At 48.1% G+C, this 13655-nt stretch overlaps 2 protein-coding genes across 3 annotated transcripts; one reads left to right on the forward strand and one right to left on the reverse strand.

Annotated features, from left to right (window-relative positions):
- Positions 1-1280: 1280 nt before the first annotated feature.
- cdc6 (cell division cycle 6 homolog (S. cerevisiae)) lies at positions 1281-6439 on the forward strand. Of its 2 annotated transcripts, XM_046375346.1 has the most exons (13): positions 1281-1435; positions 2290-2593; positions 2731-2871; positions 2926-2994; positions 3147-3346; positions 3430-3578; positions 4028-4134; positions 4262-4401; positions 4498-4598; positions 4795-4862; positions 4961-5139; positions 5480-5620; positions 6097-6439. In XM_046375346.1, exons 2-13 carry the CDS (start codon positions 2302-2304, stop codon positions 6187-6189), a joined length of 1680 nt encoding a protein of 559 aa, XP_046231302.1. In that variant the 5' UTR covers positions 1281-1435; positions 2290-2301; the 3' UTR covers positions 6190-6439. The 2 variants fall into 2 exon arrangements, with proteins under 2 accessions (XP_046231302.1, XP_046231294.1); XM_046375338.1 differs by having other exon boundaries at positions 2731-2994.
- Positions 6440-6604: 165 nt separating this feature from the next.
- ccsapa (centriole, cilia and spindle-associated protein a) lies at positions 6605-12530 on the reverse strand. The gene is made up of 5 exons (XM_046375360.1): positions 12277-12530; positions 10777-11164; positions 9499-9839; positions 8983-9158; positions 6605-7674 (listed from the first exon to the last, which is right to left on the reverse strand). Exons 2-5 carry the CDS (start codon positions 11126-11128, stop codon positions 7596-7598), a joined length of 948 nt encoding a protein of 315 aa, XP_046231316.1. The 5' UTR covers positions 11129-11164; positions 12277-12530; the 3' UTR covers positions 6605-7595.
- Positions 12531-13655: the final 1125 nt, after the last annotated feature.

Genomic DNA, 13655 nt, shown 5'->3' on the forward strand with positions numbered 1-13655 from the left:
TTCTTCTTCTTAATTTTACTCATTCTATTTTACTTACCTATTTTTTGGTCACTGCACAATGTGCCGTGTGTGATCGTGTGTGTGACAAATAAACCTATCTTGTATCTTGTATATATAAATGCCCCCCTCAGGTGGTATCCTGGGGCAGTCGTGGATCAGCGGTTAGGGTGTCGGACCCGTAACCGGTGGGTCGCTGGTTCGATTCCCCGTACCGGTGTCCATGGCTGAGGTACCCTTGAGCAAGGTACCTAACCCCCACTGCTCCCCGGGCGCTGCACGCGGTCGCCCACTGCCCCGGGTTTGCTGTGTGTGTGTGCACGTCACTTGGGTGGGTTAAATGCAGAGAACAAATTTCGTTGGAGTGAGTTCCCTCCAATGACAAAATATGTCACTTTCACTTTCATCCATCTGTCTTATATGTCCAGGTTTCTGAGATTTCATTTTCTTTTAATTACAGTACTGTGCAGTACAGTACTAAATGATTAGCAAAAGATATGAAGTTTCCCCTGTAACTCTGCATCTTAACTTTAATGTGTGAACGCTGCTTTAGGTCACCTTCCAACATGGAGGACGGCTGATTTTCTCCCATGAGCCTGTGGGGCTCTTCCCTCAGACCAAACATCTGGAACATAGCTGTTGTGACAACGTTGAAACAAAATAACACGTTTTCATTACATTCTAAACATCCCAACATTTCCTTTTGTTTTCTGAAGCAGGATGGTGGTTAGCACTGAGGTCTCACAGCCAGAGGGTTTTAGGTTTGAATCCCAGTCTGGGCCCTTCTGCGCAGAGTTTGCATGTTCTCCCTGTTTTCTCTGGGTACTCGGACTTCCTCCCACAATCCCGGAAACATGCACGTTAGATTTCATTGGCTGGTGTGACGCACGGTGTCGTGTTGAAAATGTATGGATGGATGTTTTAAGTAAATCATTACTTAAGTTAATTATAACAACAGTGAACAGTACCGAAATTAAACTCACATCCTCAGTCATGTCGTCCACTAACACACTAACATAAACAACATATTATGACAGACATTTTGTAGAAACAGTCGTATTTTAAATGGAGTCTGGCACAAACAGCTCGACACGTTAAACGCTGACGTAGCAAAACAACACCGACGTTCCCGGGAAAACCATATTCCGCCAAAAGTGTTCTATTGAGTCTCCCGCCACTGGCCTGCCGGCTTGTTAAGACTGACGTAACGTCCGCCTGTGACGCTCAGCCAATGAGCTGTTGCTGTCAGCTGGAGTGGACCAATCAGAGTGCAGCGGCGGGAAACACAGCTGATCGAGGAGGAGCCGGAGGAGATTTGGCGCTAGTTAGAAGTCAGAGTGCGGAAGAAGACGGACTGAAAGGGACGCCGAGAGGACCTCAGGACGATAAAACACCCGACCAGAGCCGAGAAGACGTCTTTTATCTTGTTTTTAGAAAGGTACGTTCCTCACCAACACGATCATTTTAGTGTTAAGACGAGAAGTCGATTGTTCATTGTAGCCGGAAGACGATTTCTTCTTCTTCTTCTACTACTCTGCAGTGCAGTTTGGTTTGCTAGTTTATCGCCTGACTTATCAGGGCGCGCGTCTTTCTCACGCTGTGTATGGACAAATCTTTTCTACAGAATGGTTTTCATGTCGCTCCACGATGTGTTTTTGGTTAGACTTGAGTCATACTCGTGTCGACATGGAGGTATTTAATGACGACCGTCTCCGTGTGGTCCTCCGCTCTCTTGGCGCCATTTAGCCGCAGCGCCGCTTTGTCGCTGCTGTAAAGATGACCGCGCTGAGCGGCTGCTTTAGCGAGCTTTCAGCGCGTTACGCTTACTGTGGTGAGGGGCGTTTTACGATGTTAGGCTCATCTGATGGGTAACATTACGTTTCATCGACGGTAAGGAACCACAACGACCTTCAGTTCACTGAAACTTTATTGAATTTTCATTGACACGAATGAACAGACACACGTGGATGTTGGTTAAATGTGTGAAGCTAAAGAGCTGAAAAACCTATGATTTAAAAACAGAATGTAGTGTTGCATATGCAGTTTGAAGACAGTTTCTTCCCAGACGTGAAGAAATTGGAATGACGTAAAGTATGAATGATGTTGGGCTGTAGAATGTAGTAAATAAGTTTTTATTGCTGCCCGTCCTCTTCGATCCATCAGGGTTTAATGTTAGCAGGCCTGAGTTTCAGGTTTTTATGTAGCACCAACATTCACAGCAGGATTTATGCAATTCTGATTTAAAACCAGTAAACCACCAGACTCATGATGCATCTCACCCGTATGTTTCAGGTCCAACCCAGAATGCCCAGCACGCGCTCTCAGGGCCGGGCTCAGCCCACGCTGTCGTTCCCTCGCCGCAAATCCTGCAGAGTTTCCTCGCGTTCCAAGACACCACAGCTGGAGAAACCTCCCGCTCCATCACCCACCAAACCTGAGCTGCAGCCCGTCGAGCAGACCCTGACCCGGATCGGGCCGCTCTCTCCGAGACGCCCTGCTTACCAGCCCTGCTCTCTCTCGCCCAGACATCCTGCTGCACCTCCCTCCTCCCCCGGCGTCCAGCCACGGCTTCCGCTCAGCCCCCGCAAACGCACAGGTGAGAGACTCCTGCAGGACGGGAACACGTCCCTGAAGTCTTGAAACCTGTTCTCCTGTCATGATGTCTTATGCGAGTTCCTCATCTTCATCATCTTCACTTGGAAAATTAAACACTTCTGTATTTTATCTGCCAAGGGGACGACAACGGCTGTAACCTCAGCGCCGGCCTGCTGGGTTCGCCGCCGAAGCAGAGCAGACCATGTCTGGCCTCCCCACGAACGCTCCGCTTTGACGAGAACTCGCCTGTCCCGGCTCGCCGACAGCTGGTCCCGTCATCGCCGAAGCAGCCCCTCTCTCCCGCCGCCCAATCGTCCCCAAGGCGACAGGAAACGCCCGCTGGAAGTCCAGCACGCCAAAACCCAGAGAAGAAGCAGCCGGTAGCGGTGCTCTTTGCAGAAAGTAAGAAGTGCTTCCAACAATTCCTCAGTTAATGTAAAGAAAATAGGAACTAATGTGTCACAGGTATCAAGAGTCAGCACGACTGACATGACTGACTTGTCAAAAAGCTGATGGATTTGACTCATCGTCACTGTTTGACGTTTCTCCTGCAGAGTCCAGGTTTCAGTGTGTCAAGCAGGCGCTGCACACCGCCGTCCCCGAGCGGCTGCTGTCCCGGGAGGCCGAGCGGACGTCCATTCGCTCCTTCCTGGAGGAGAAGGTCCTGCAGCGCCTCCCCGGCAGCCTCTACATCTCTGGGGCCCCGGGGACGGGCAAGACGGCCTGCCTCAACTGTGTGCTGCAGGAGATGAAGGTACGTGAGCAGGTCTGTGACTGTGCTGGGTGTGGTTGGAATCGGCTGCGTGGATCCTCAGTTGTTGTCTTCTGTCGCGTCAGGCCGAGCTGTCGTCGGTGCAGACGGTGGTGGTGAACTGTATGAGTCTGCGGAGCTCCCACGCCATCTTCCCTCTGCTGGCCGACAAGCTGAGAGCGCCCGGGGGACAGACCGGACTGCAGAGGTTCCTGGTGGCCCCGGGGCCCGCTGTGTGAGTAACCTGACCTTGTTGGGTGCGATTAGCCAACTGGTTGTTTAAATGTTGTCAAACTAGTCCTTACTGGTCTGTTAAAGTTTAGATCTTTGTTGTAGAATAAAGGCTTCAGATTGGTTCTTACATGCAGTGTTTTTTGGACGACGTTCAACCTTATTGGTTAAATGAGCTCACTTTTGACAGTTGATTGTTCTTATTTTGTCTAATTGTTAAGTTTAAACTTCCCCTTTGAGCTTCAGGGAAATTTCCAACAGGCTGGCGACAGAAGTTTGTAAAACCGTTAATTATAAACCGAAGCTGTGAAAGGCTTGAGGAGGACTAAATAAGACACCTTTGATCTGACCACCCGGCGTCCTCATGCATTGAAAACACTTTGGCCAAAGACGCCTTCAGTCGTGGCTGAATTGTGATGAGTAATCGAGGCTCCGCCAATCTTCCCTCCTCAGGCTTCTCGTCCTCGATGAGATGGACCAGCTGGACAGTAAAGCTCAGGACGTCCTCTACACCATCTTCGAGTGGCCGTACCTGCCGAAGTCTCGTCTCTGTCTCATCGGTGAGAGCGTCTCTGCTGCTGAACCTCCGAGCTTCTGTTTCGCCTCGTGTTGTGTTGAAGTCGTTGAAGAAGAACATTAAAACTGAAGTTGTTCCTGTGACAAACCTTCACTCATGTTGTTTTGCAGGTATCGCCAACGCTCTGGATTTGACAGACCGCATTCTGCCGCGCCTGCAGGCTCGTCCTCACTGCCGCCCCCTGCTGCTCAACTTCCCTCCCTACAGCCGGCAGGAGCTCGCCGCCATCGTGCAGGACAGACTCGCTCAGGTGGGTCGACCGACTGACCGACCTGCAAGTTTGTCTTGATTTTAAATTTCCACACCTCATGATGAGACTTTTGTGTTGTCGCGTTCCTCCTGGCAGGCGTCGGCTGAAGGGATCATGGACGCCTCGGCGGTTCAGTTCTGCGCCCGGAAAGTGTCGGCGGTGTCGGGAGACGCCAGGAAAGCTCTGGACATCTGCAGGTGTGCATTTCCGCCTGTTCAGGAGGAGAAGCTCAGATCAGTTTTTCTTTGTGTGATGAACTGAAAACCGAACTTGACACCAGCTTGTCTTGATGAATTTTTTTCTTCTCGCTGTGGATTCGTGTGATCATCTCTGCTGTGTTAGATCAAGAACTGAAGCCGTTTGACATACAATTGATTTCGTTTTCATGCTCAGGAGAGCCGTTGAGGTCGTGGAGTCTGACGAGAGGAAGAAAGGATCAGAAGAGAAACCGGAAGCTAAAGGTGAGTGCTGCTGTGACTTCGTCCTCCTGACGCTTGGTTAACGCGGCGTAAACGAGCCACAAACGCTAACTCAGACGTGTCTTGTTCTCGGGGTTCAGCGTCGCGGGTCGGCCTTCCTCAGGTGGCCCGGGTGCTGTCGGAGGTCTACGGCGACCGGATGGCGTCTCAGAGCGGCGGCTCCGATGGAGAGAGTTTCCCCCTGCAGCAGAAGCTGCTGGTCTGCTGCCTGCTGCTGCTCACACGCAGCGGAAAGAGCAAAGAGGTCGTCCTCGGAAAGGTGAGGCGCCGACCGACAGAATCCGGTCCTGATAGAGATGTTATTGATCCCGAGGGTAATTCAAGACTTGTCCTGGAGAGCCACTTCATTTATTTGTTTGTATTTTTATTCTGTGGGAAGCAAAGTCTTGTCAGAATCATTTTTCTCTTCCATGACTTGCAGTTAAACTAAAGATGAGTTGTGATGCTGCCACCACAATGTGTTGTAAAGCTCACATTACTTAACAAGAAGCAAACCTGTCAGTTAAAACAGAAGCTGCAGCTTTCTTTTAGGTGTCCAGCAGGTGGCGCCGAAGCCCACGCTGAAAAGAGTTTCTAACGTGTGTGTGTGTGTGTTTCAGCTCCACGAGGTCTACAGCCGTCTGTGCGCTCAGAGGCAGGTGTGTGCCGTCGCTCAGGGCGAGTGTTTGTCTCTCTGCACGCTGCTGGAGAGTCGAGGGATCTTCGCTCTGAAGAAGGCGAAGGAGGCTCGGCTCACTAAGGTACAAACGTCAGCGGCGCTCCTGTCGCTCAGCCGCATCACGGTCAGGCCTGTCGGGGCTCAGCACGCCACGTCAGGGCAGGCAGATGAAGGCTGACTCGTCTCCGGTCAGAATCGGTTTCCTGTCAGATCAGTTGGCCGCTTTGTGCTTTTACGCACTGAACAAACTGCTGCCGTGAAGCCGGATTAGTTTCAAAACTGGAGAGCAAATCAGAACCCGAACCAACATCCGCGTGACCCTGGCAGGAAGTTTTCTGTCAGTTTGTGTGATTAAGTCACACGTTTCCTCCAAACGTCTTTGGTTGAGATCGGGTTTGCGGCTCGTTGTGGTTCCGGGTGTGCAGCAGTTAGTCTGAGTTTTGGTAAGCTCAGGTTAGCGGCCCCGCGGAGCCTCGGTGTTGTTGATGTTTCAGGGTTTTGATTGGCTGTTGCCTGGTCGCTGTGATGTGACGTATGAATGTTTATCCGTCCCTGCAGGTGTTCCTGAAGATCGAGGAGAAGGACGTGGAAAACGCCCTGAAGGACCGGACTCTGCTGGGCAGCATCCTGGCTGCAGGGCTGCCCTCATGACCGCGTTTGTTTGTTTTTTGTTTTTTTATCTCACTTTTTTTTAATGGACTTTTTATTCTCATTTTTGCTGAGAATTTGCAGGGTTTTTGTTTTTGTTTTTTTTTGTGAAAATGTTCAGAAAAAAGATTTTTTTTTTTCCTCCTGGTGCTGAACTGCACACATCAGCGATGAAATGACAGCATTTGTTTCAGTTTGGATTTGAAACGTTTGTGTTTTTTATGCTGTAAATAAACGTGTACAGACATTTTAATCAGCTGTCAGTGAGGTTTTTGGTGCAGAGAAACGACAAACCCAGCAGGTTCGCTTTGACCTTCAAACCTCAAAAGCTTCTCAGATCTGACAGGTAAACCACCTGAATTCAGTCAGATCGTGTCATTAAATTATGAGATTTAATTCCACAGACGAGACACAAACAAACTATTCAAATATGATTTATTCACAGCAAAGTGGGTGAAAGTAGAAGTTAAAATAGAAATACAGTGAGCCAAAACGTAAACCAGGCTGCAGATGAAGTCAGATTAAATATTCAAACGTACGGAAGGTTTCGTATCCTGCGAACGACCACACCGAGACAGCAGACGCTCGAAGACGATGCCACCGCAACACACACACGCCTCACCTGTGTGGCGTCCGCTTCCTACCTGAGACACGTTTTCAGGAAGTCGCTCATGACACAAGCAGAGAGCCAGACGATCTTTCTGCAGTCCGACTGTCAGTCTGTGACTGAGTTACTGCTGCTCACCTCAGAAGCTTCTGGTCCACAGCTGCGTCCAGAACCCAAAGAGAACTTTGAAACCCAGCAGACTGAAGAAGCCCTGAACATCTGAAGGTTTGACTCCCTGATTCTTGTTCAAGGTTAAATTTTCATTTATTTAAATTCAGAACTGTCCTCCAAAATGTCAAATTTCCAGTAATGAATCTTGATTTCTGTTCTTAAAAAGTAAGAAACTCCTAACGGAAGCTGGACTGGACCGAAGGAAAAGCGTGACGACGTTCAGCTGCTGTTAAAGTCAATAAAAACATTCTGAGTGTTTGTATGCGTTCAGTGCACACGTCCAGGACACGAGTGGACTTTAGCCCTCAGTTTGGGTCACGACGATCGACGACATCACGAGTTTACGATCTTATTTACATCAAACCATCAGAAAAAACTGGTGAAACCAAACACTTCAGATCAGACAGAAACACCAAACTGAAAATAAAGTTTGATTCCAGGCGATCAGGAGGACTTTGTGGTTCTTTGTGGTCATTTTTATACAAACATTTGGATATTTTTTTAATTTTAACTGCAAACCAAACTGTTAAACTTGTAATCCAAAGCTTTACTAAACCACCTGACCTTCGTGATCCACATCACGACAGCATTCAGATCCTCCAGGCCCACTGAACACATCAGGTTTCTGGTTTTATGCTCCTGCTGAGTCCAGTTTTATTGCAGATGAAGCCGCTCGCCTCCACTGAGGAAAACTGTGAGGTTTTTGTATTCTGGTAAAACAAATGAAATCCAGCTGTCTGAGTACTTCATACTGCAGTTCTCTGAATACTGAGCTGCACTGAGTTCGTGTTAACAGGAAAGCACCACTTTAACATCAGTGTAAACCACAAGCTGCATGTCAACGTGCCAAAATAAACTCTGATTACTATAAAGCTACCACGTTTTCACTCAGAAAATACCTCCAATACTGCGTTTATCTGATAAATCTCAAGTTTCTCTGCAGTTTATTCTAATCTAAAGTCGAGTCTGTAGATCCAAAATACTCCGATATCAAAAATAGTCCAGTTTGGTCCTTTCTGTTGCCTCTGAGTCGAACACTTTGAGGTAAACTCACAGCTGCCTCTGACAAACACAACCGACAGGAGACTTAAGGGATAAAATAAAGCGGCAGTGTGTGTTTCCACGCACAGGAAATGAAATACATTCAAACGAGCTGTGATCTGGACGTGATTTCTTTAGAAAAGCTCAGAGAGTCTGAACTCCCTCTGACGTTTGTTCTTCATCAAACAGAAAAACCCTCCGCGAGCCGTCACGCGTGGCGCCTGCGGAGTCGCTGCCGCCGAGTGAAAACACATCGCGGAAGTAACTTTGAGTGGACGACGCCATCGAGACCCAACTGACATGAAGAGGAAACACAGTCAGGTGTTGTAGTCCCGCTGGCTGAGCTGTGGACACCGTCAGCAGGATCCAATCAGCAGAAACTAAATGAAACTTTGAATGCAACACAGGCTGCGGACGTTTTCGTCCTGACGGCAGCGACTCACTCTGAACAGACGCTAAAGCAACAGGAAAGAGCTGCCAGTCGTCCCGTCATCACGTGACGCGTCCCATAAAGTGAAGAAGTGGGCTGCTTGGACCACCAGTCGCGTTTAAGTCTCAGTCCGGGATTTGCTCTCTGTTTTGGTCTCCACCGACTCCTGAGGCCAACATCTGGCTCTTTGTTGTCTGCTGTCTGAACATCTTCACACAAAAACACTAACATAACTCAAGGAGAAAACTACGAGTCCCAGAGAGCTCCGGTGGGAGAAACGGCCAATCAGAGGTCGAGATTTATTTGACTGAAACTTATTCTCAGAAGAAACCAAATTCTTTATCAGCAGCTCTGCCCACTTCCTGACTTTATGTGACGCTGCCATCCTGCCGTCCAATGAGGGCTCGGGACGGCGAGTGCGGTTCTGGTTTGATGGACCGTGACGAGACGACGTGCATCTCATTTTGCTGTTTGAGCTGAACAAACTAACGACCTCCTGTTCCGCCGTGTGACATCGTGGTTTTAGGGGCGTGGCTCCCGTCTCTACCTCAGCCGGGCGGAGAAGCAGCGCATGTACTCCGTCATCCAGCGGTCGTCCACCACCATCAGCTGAGACCGCCTCAGCTTCTCCAGGTCGGCCGAGCGCGCCCGCCGACGATCCAGGTTGGAGCTGCGTTTGTCGGACTGCCGGCGGGTCTGAACGCAGGCGTCCGACGTGCTGGTCTGAGGGGAGAAACCAGAGAGGTGGAGAGAGGCGGTGTTTTATTATTAATGCTGGGAGAGTGTTTGGTGACTCGGCTTCACGTCTCTGGTGTCCTGTGATCGAGACACTCGTTTGGCTTCTTCTTTTGAGCTCCAAACTCTGAAGTTGTTCCTTTTTAACTGAACGTACAACAACATCACAGGCCCTGCAGGTGGCGTCAGCAGCTACACACAGTGTGCACCTTTCGTTTTGTTTTATTTACGCTCTTGTGTATTGAGGTTTAGCTGTGGAGCATTTGTTTCTAACTAATACAGAAATGCACTTTTTGTCTCAGTGTGGTTTTGAATGAATTGTCCTCACCTCATTCGGCGTCCTCCGGACCTCCGCCTGCCTCTCGGTCCAGTCCAGTCGGCTGGATGACCGTCGGGTCTCCTTGGTGCTGATTGCCGGTTGGCTCTTTGCTCTCGGCGGTTTGCGGGCGACGAGCGGTTTGTCGTCGTGGGAACTGTCCCGGTGTCCCGGTTCAGACCGAGGGATGCGGCGGCGGTGACGTCGCCTCTGTGCCGGGCGCACCGACTCCCCGTCAGAAGACGGAGTGTCAGCAGGACCGTTTTCCGTCTCCGTGTCGTCTGAGGGTCCGCTGCTGTTTGGAGCCGCCATCACCGAACCACCGCCGGCCTCACTCACTTCGTTTTCTACAGCTGAGACACAGAAGATTTTATTGCAGAAAGTTAACGTCATCCAAAACAAAACGCACATAAAGAAGCAGCAAAATCCAACTGAAAGAAAGAAACGACTGAAACAACTGACAGTCGATTGTCTGGGCAACATGCTTCATGCGTCCTGAGCTCAGACTGTCTTTAGTCCAGGAATGGATGGCGTTTGTGTCGTTCTGGCTTTTAATAACAGAAAGCTGCTTTTCACTTTGTGGTTTTGTTGTGCGGCTTGTGGACCTTCTAAACTGTGTGGTGGTGGACTTCAGAGCTGCTCAGTCTGAGCAGGAGGAAACAGTCCAACCACTGAACCTTCAGTCCACGCATATATTTAGCATCAGCGCCTCCTCTGGCCCTCATACTGTCAGAGTGACGAGCACACAGGAGCACAAAGGAGCTCCTCTGGGGGTCCGTCAGATGGTCCCAGAATACTCCTGGACCCCAGACAGCAAACAGAAGAACCAGGAGCATCTTAAAGGGACAGTTCACCTCGAAATGAATACTGCACATTTTGTTGGTGAGTTGCAGAGTTTAGGAGGCGTCCTTGTGTCTCTTCCTCGCCTCAGTGGGAGGGATCGAGATGCAAAGAGAGGAGGAAAGGAGGAAAGGAATCGAGGACGTACAAGCTGAGAGGTGAGCAGAGGCTCACATTAACGTGCTGATGTTCATCAGGCTGTTCTCATGCTAACACCGACTGGTTACAAAGCAAGAAGTACTGGACAAACATCAAAACATCGAGTTCAGGTTTGTCCGTGAGCTGCACCGGTTAGTCAGTCAGATCTGTTGATGGACACAGCAATGACAATCGGTTCAGTATAAAGAGAAATTAATCATTTATTTCAACCTGTCGACTGACCAACTGATCAATCTGCTAATCATTTCACCTGTAAAAGTCAGTAAAATGATTAGAAAACAGCTTCCTCACCTGCAGGCGGTGCAGCGTCTCCAGCTGCCACCTCACCAGCTCCCACATCAGCCTCTCCATCTTCAGGAGGTGGTTTCGGTCCGGGACTGGACAACCTCTGCTTCCCCTCCGAGGACGCAGGCGGTGGGAGGGACAAGGGGGCGATTTTGTTCCGGCTCAGCCTCGGTGTGGACCAGCCGCTGGATTCGGAGCCGCTGTCCCAGCCCTCCCAGAACCAGGGCTTGTGGGAATGCTCCATCACCCGCCGGGTCAGACGATACTTCAGGGAGTCCTCGTAGCATTTGGAAAACGTCTCCCATTTGGGGTCCCTGAACTTCTTCATGTACTCCGTCCGGATTTTCTTGGTCACCATGGCTCTCGTTATCGCTCGCCTCTGTTGCTGTAGACACTGGAGGAAAAGCAGAGGAGGAATTCAAAGTATTGCAATAAAAACAGGATCGTCTCATAAGACATGATGTGAGACAAGAATTTCCAGGTAGTTAGTACCCACAGTATGTCATCAGTAAAGTACGGAGGACCAAAACTGCTAAAATCAAAAGCAAAGCGACTCAATCAGTAATCAGTGTGCCATAAAGACCAATAAAGTTGTCTGAATCTGAATAAAACGTGACATAAATGGATATTTCTGTTTTAATTAGCTTTTTTATTCATTTACTTTGGGCTCATTTCCACTTTTATCTACATTTTGATTCAACTTTATCTACAAATTTATTCACTTTAGTTTAATTTATTTATTTCTGTATGATTTATTTATTTTTGTTATTTAGGTATTTTCTTTTGTACTTCTCCGTGGATATTCGCTTCATATTTCAAATGAGTGGGTCTGTCACGCAGCCCTTGGTGACGTGCCTCTGCCAGGTGTGGTCTACCTGTAAGCCCCGCCCACAGCAGCTTACAGAGCGAGCAGAGGAGGATTGAGGCTTATTATAGTCTTACTACTGACTGTACTACTGCTGCTGTTAGTCACACGACCAGCACCAGGACAGATCTGTTTCTATGAGGACTCTTCCCGCCTACTCACATTGGTTTTTTAGATGAATTCCTGCGTTATCTTCAGCGAAAATCAACTACATTAAATATTCATCCCTCTGAGCTGGCCTACATCCCATCCCAGGACGGAACCGGGAAAATATTTGTCATCAGTTTATCGTTAAGCAGCTAATTATTGCTAATTTATCGGTGTATTTTCCCCTGTAACTGAAACACACATATGGTTCTCTTATGCCGAAGGCTTTAATTTCCTCAGTCACACCCTGAAAACATCGTCTTTTCGGCATTTTAACCTGTGAAAACACCGCAGGGTAAAATAACACAGCTGTTTATTTCTGTTAAACGTGAATAAATGCCGCTCAGGGTGTAAATGTGAGTTTTAAACCGTGTGAAAACAGGCTACAGCCATATTCACAGCCGCTACCCCCACCTGCCTGCTCCGCTAATCCCCGTTTGTAAACACCGCCAGGTTAGAAAAAATAAATTAACGTTTGTATATTTCTCACTCACCCAGACCTCATCCCAGAGGGGTCCGGTCTTTATTTTAAACACAGTATGATCCTTTCGCCCGGCGGTCAGACGACCAGCATCGCTGGGTTCCTCTCTGACTGACAGCGAACACCGACAGCCGAGCAACAAGCTAGCTAAGATACAACATTCCGCTTCCGGGTGTGACAAAATAAAAGCACGAGAAAACAAACAACACTTCGTAATGGGACAGAAAACGAGGGATTCATCAACTATCTTAAGACAGGTACAACAACGTTACGCCATCTAAATTTTCGTGTACACGAGAGGTCAATTTCACATGTTTGACTATGGCTGAGATCGGACTGCTAGTTAGACTCCAGACAGATGTATAGATTCATCAGCTGCCCAATGAATCTTTCCGGTACAGGTCTGCTTAATTCTCGTCCACCCGATGGGACTGAACAGCAACGTAGTAATGAAGATTGAAACATGATTTGCCGTTCATATGCAGAGAACAGACTGCGCATGCGTGTCTCAGATGGGCAGCGAGGACAACAGGTGAAAACAGACGTCTTTCCCCTTCTCGAATTCTGCTTAATTATGATTACTTTTTATGCACAAACAAGCCTAGATAAATTCCATGAAAACCTTTGTAGCAATTAGCTAAATAGTTTTCAACCATGTTGTTGTCACTAGGACTTCTTTTCTTGGATTTCCCTCGGGATCAATAAAGTATCTATCTATCTATCTATCTATCTATCTATCTATCTATCTATCTTTTCTGTTTTGGCATAAGTAAATGTTCACTGTTGACAAGCGGAAGTTCGTGTTAGACATTTAAGAGCGACCTTAAGCTGGGATTGTTTTGTTGAATGTCACTGTAGCGGGTTGTTGTTTTTTGTTGTTAGCTTGTTTTTTGCTGGTAAAGTAAAAATAATACACTTTATTCTGAGGTCTGGCTTTGACAAAGTCACCTTTCTGAATAAATCTCTACCTTCTTGGCTCAGTTTTCCCCTAACAGTCATGAGAACATTCATTTTCAAGCGGATGATGATACACTTTGGCAGTGAGCGGGACACCAGCAGCAGGTGGAGGATATTAACTTGTTAAATCATGACAGTGTTTGGTTTGGCACAAGGGTGCTGCTGGTTTTCCTTCAGCCCTTAAAACCTGAGCTCGTTGTTTGTCTTGGAGCTTAGAGAGATTCGTGAGTTTGTTATGAATTTGATGTCACTCATGTATTTGGATTCAGACCAGTAGAGTGGGATTTTTAATGGCTGATGGCTTCCAGACTTTATTTGTGGTGACTTTCCTGGTGCTTTGAGTCATGCAAGATTTCCTTTCCTGTTCCATTAGATTTATTAAACTGGTCCACATCAGGACGGTAGTTTTCATTTCAACATTTTCACTCTTTCAGT

The sequence above is a fragment of the Scatophagus argus genome, chromosome 2, assembly GCF_020382885.2.
Source record: "Scatophagus argus isolate fScaArg1 chromosome 2, fScaArg1.pri, whole genome shotgun sequence".
Classification (NCBI taxonomy): domain Eukaryota; kingdom Metazoa; phylum Chordata; class Actinopteri; family Scatophagidae; genus Scatophagus; species Scatophagus argus.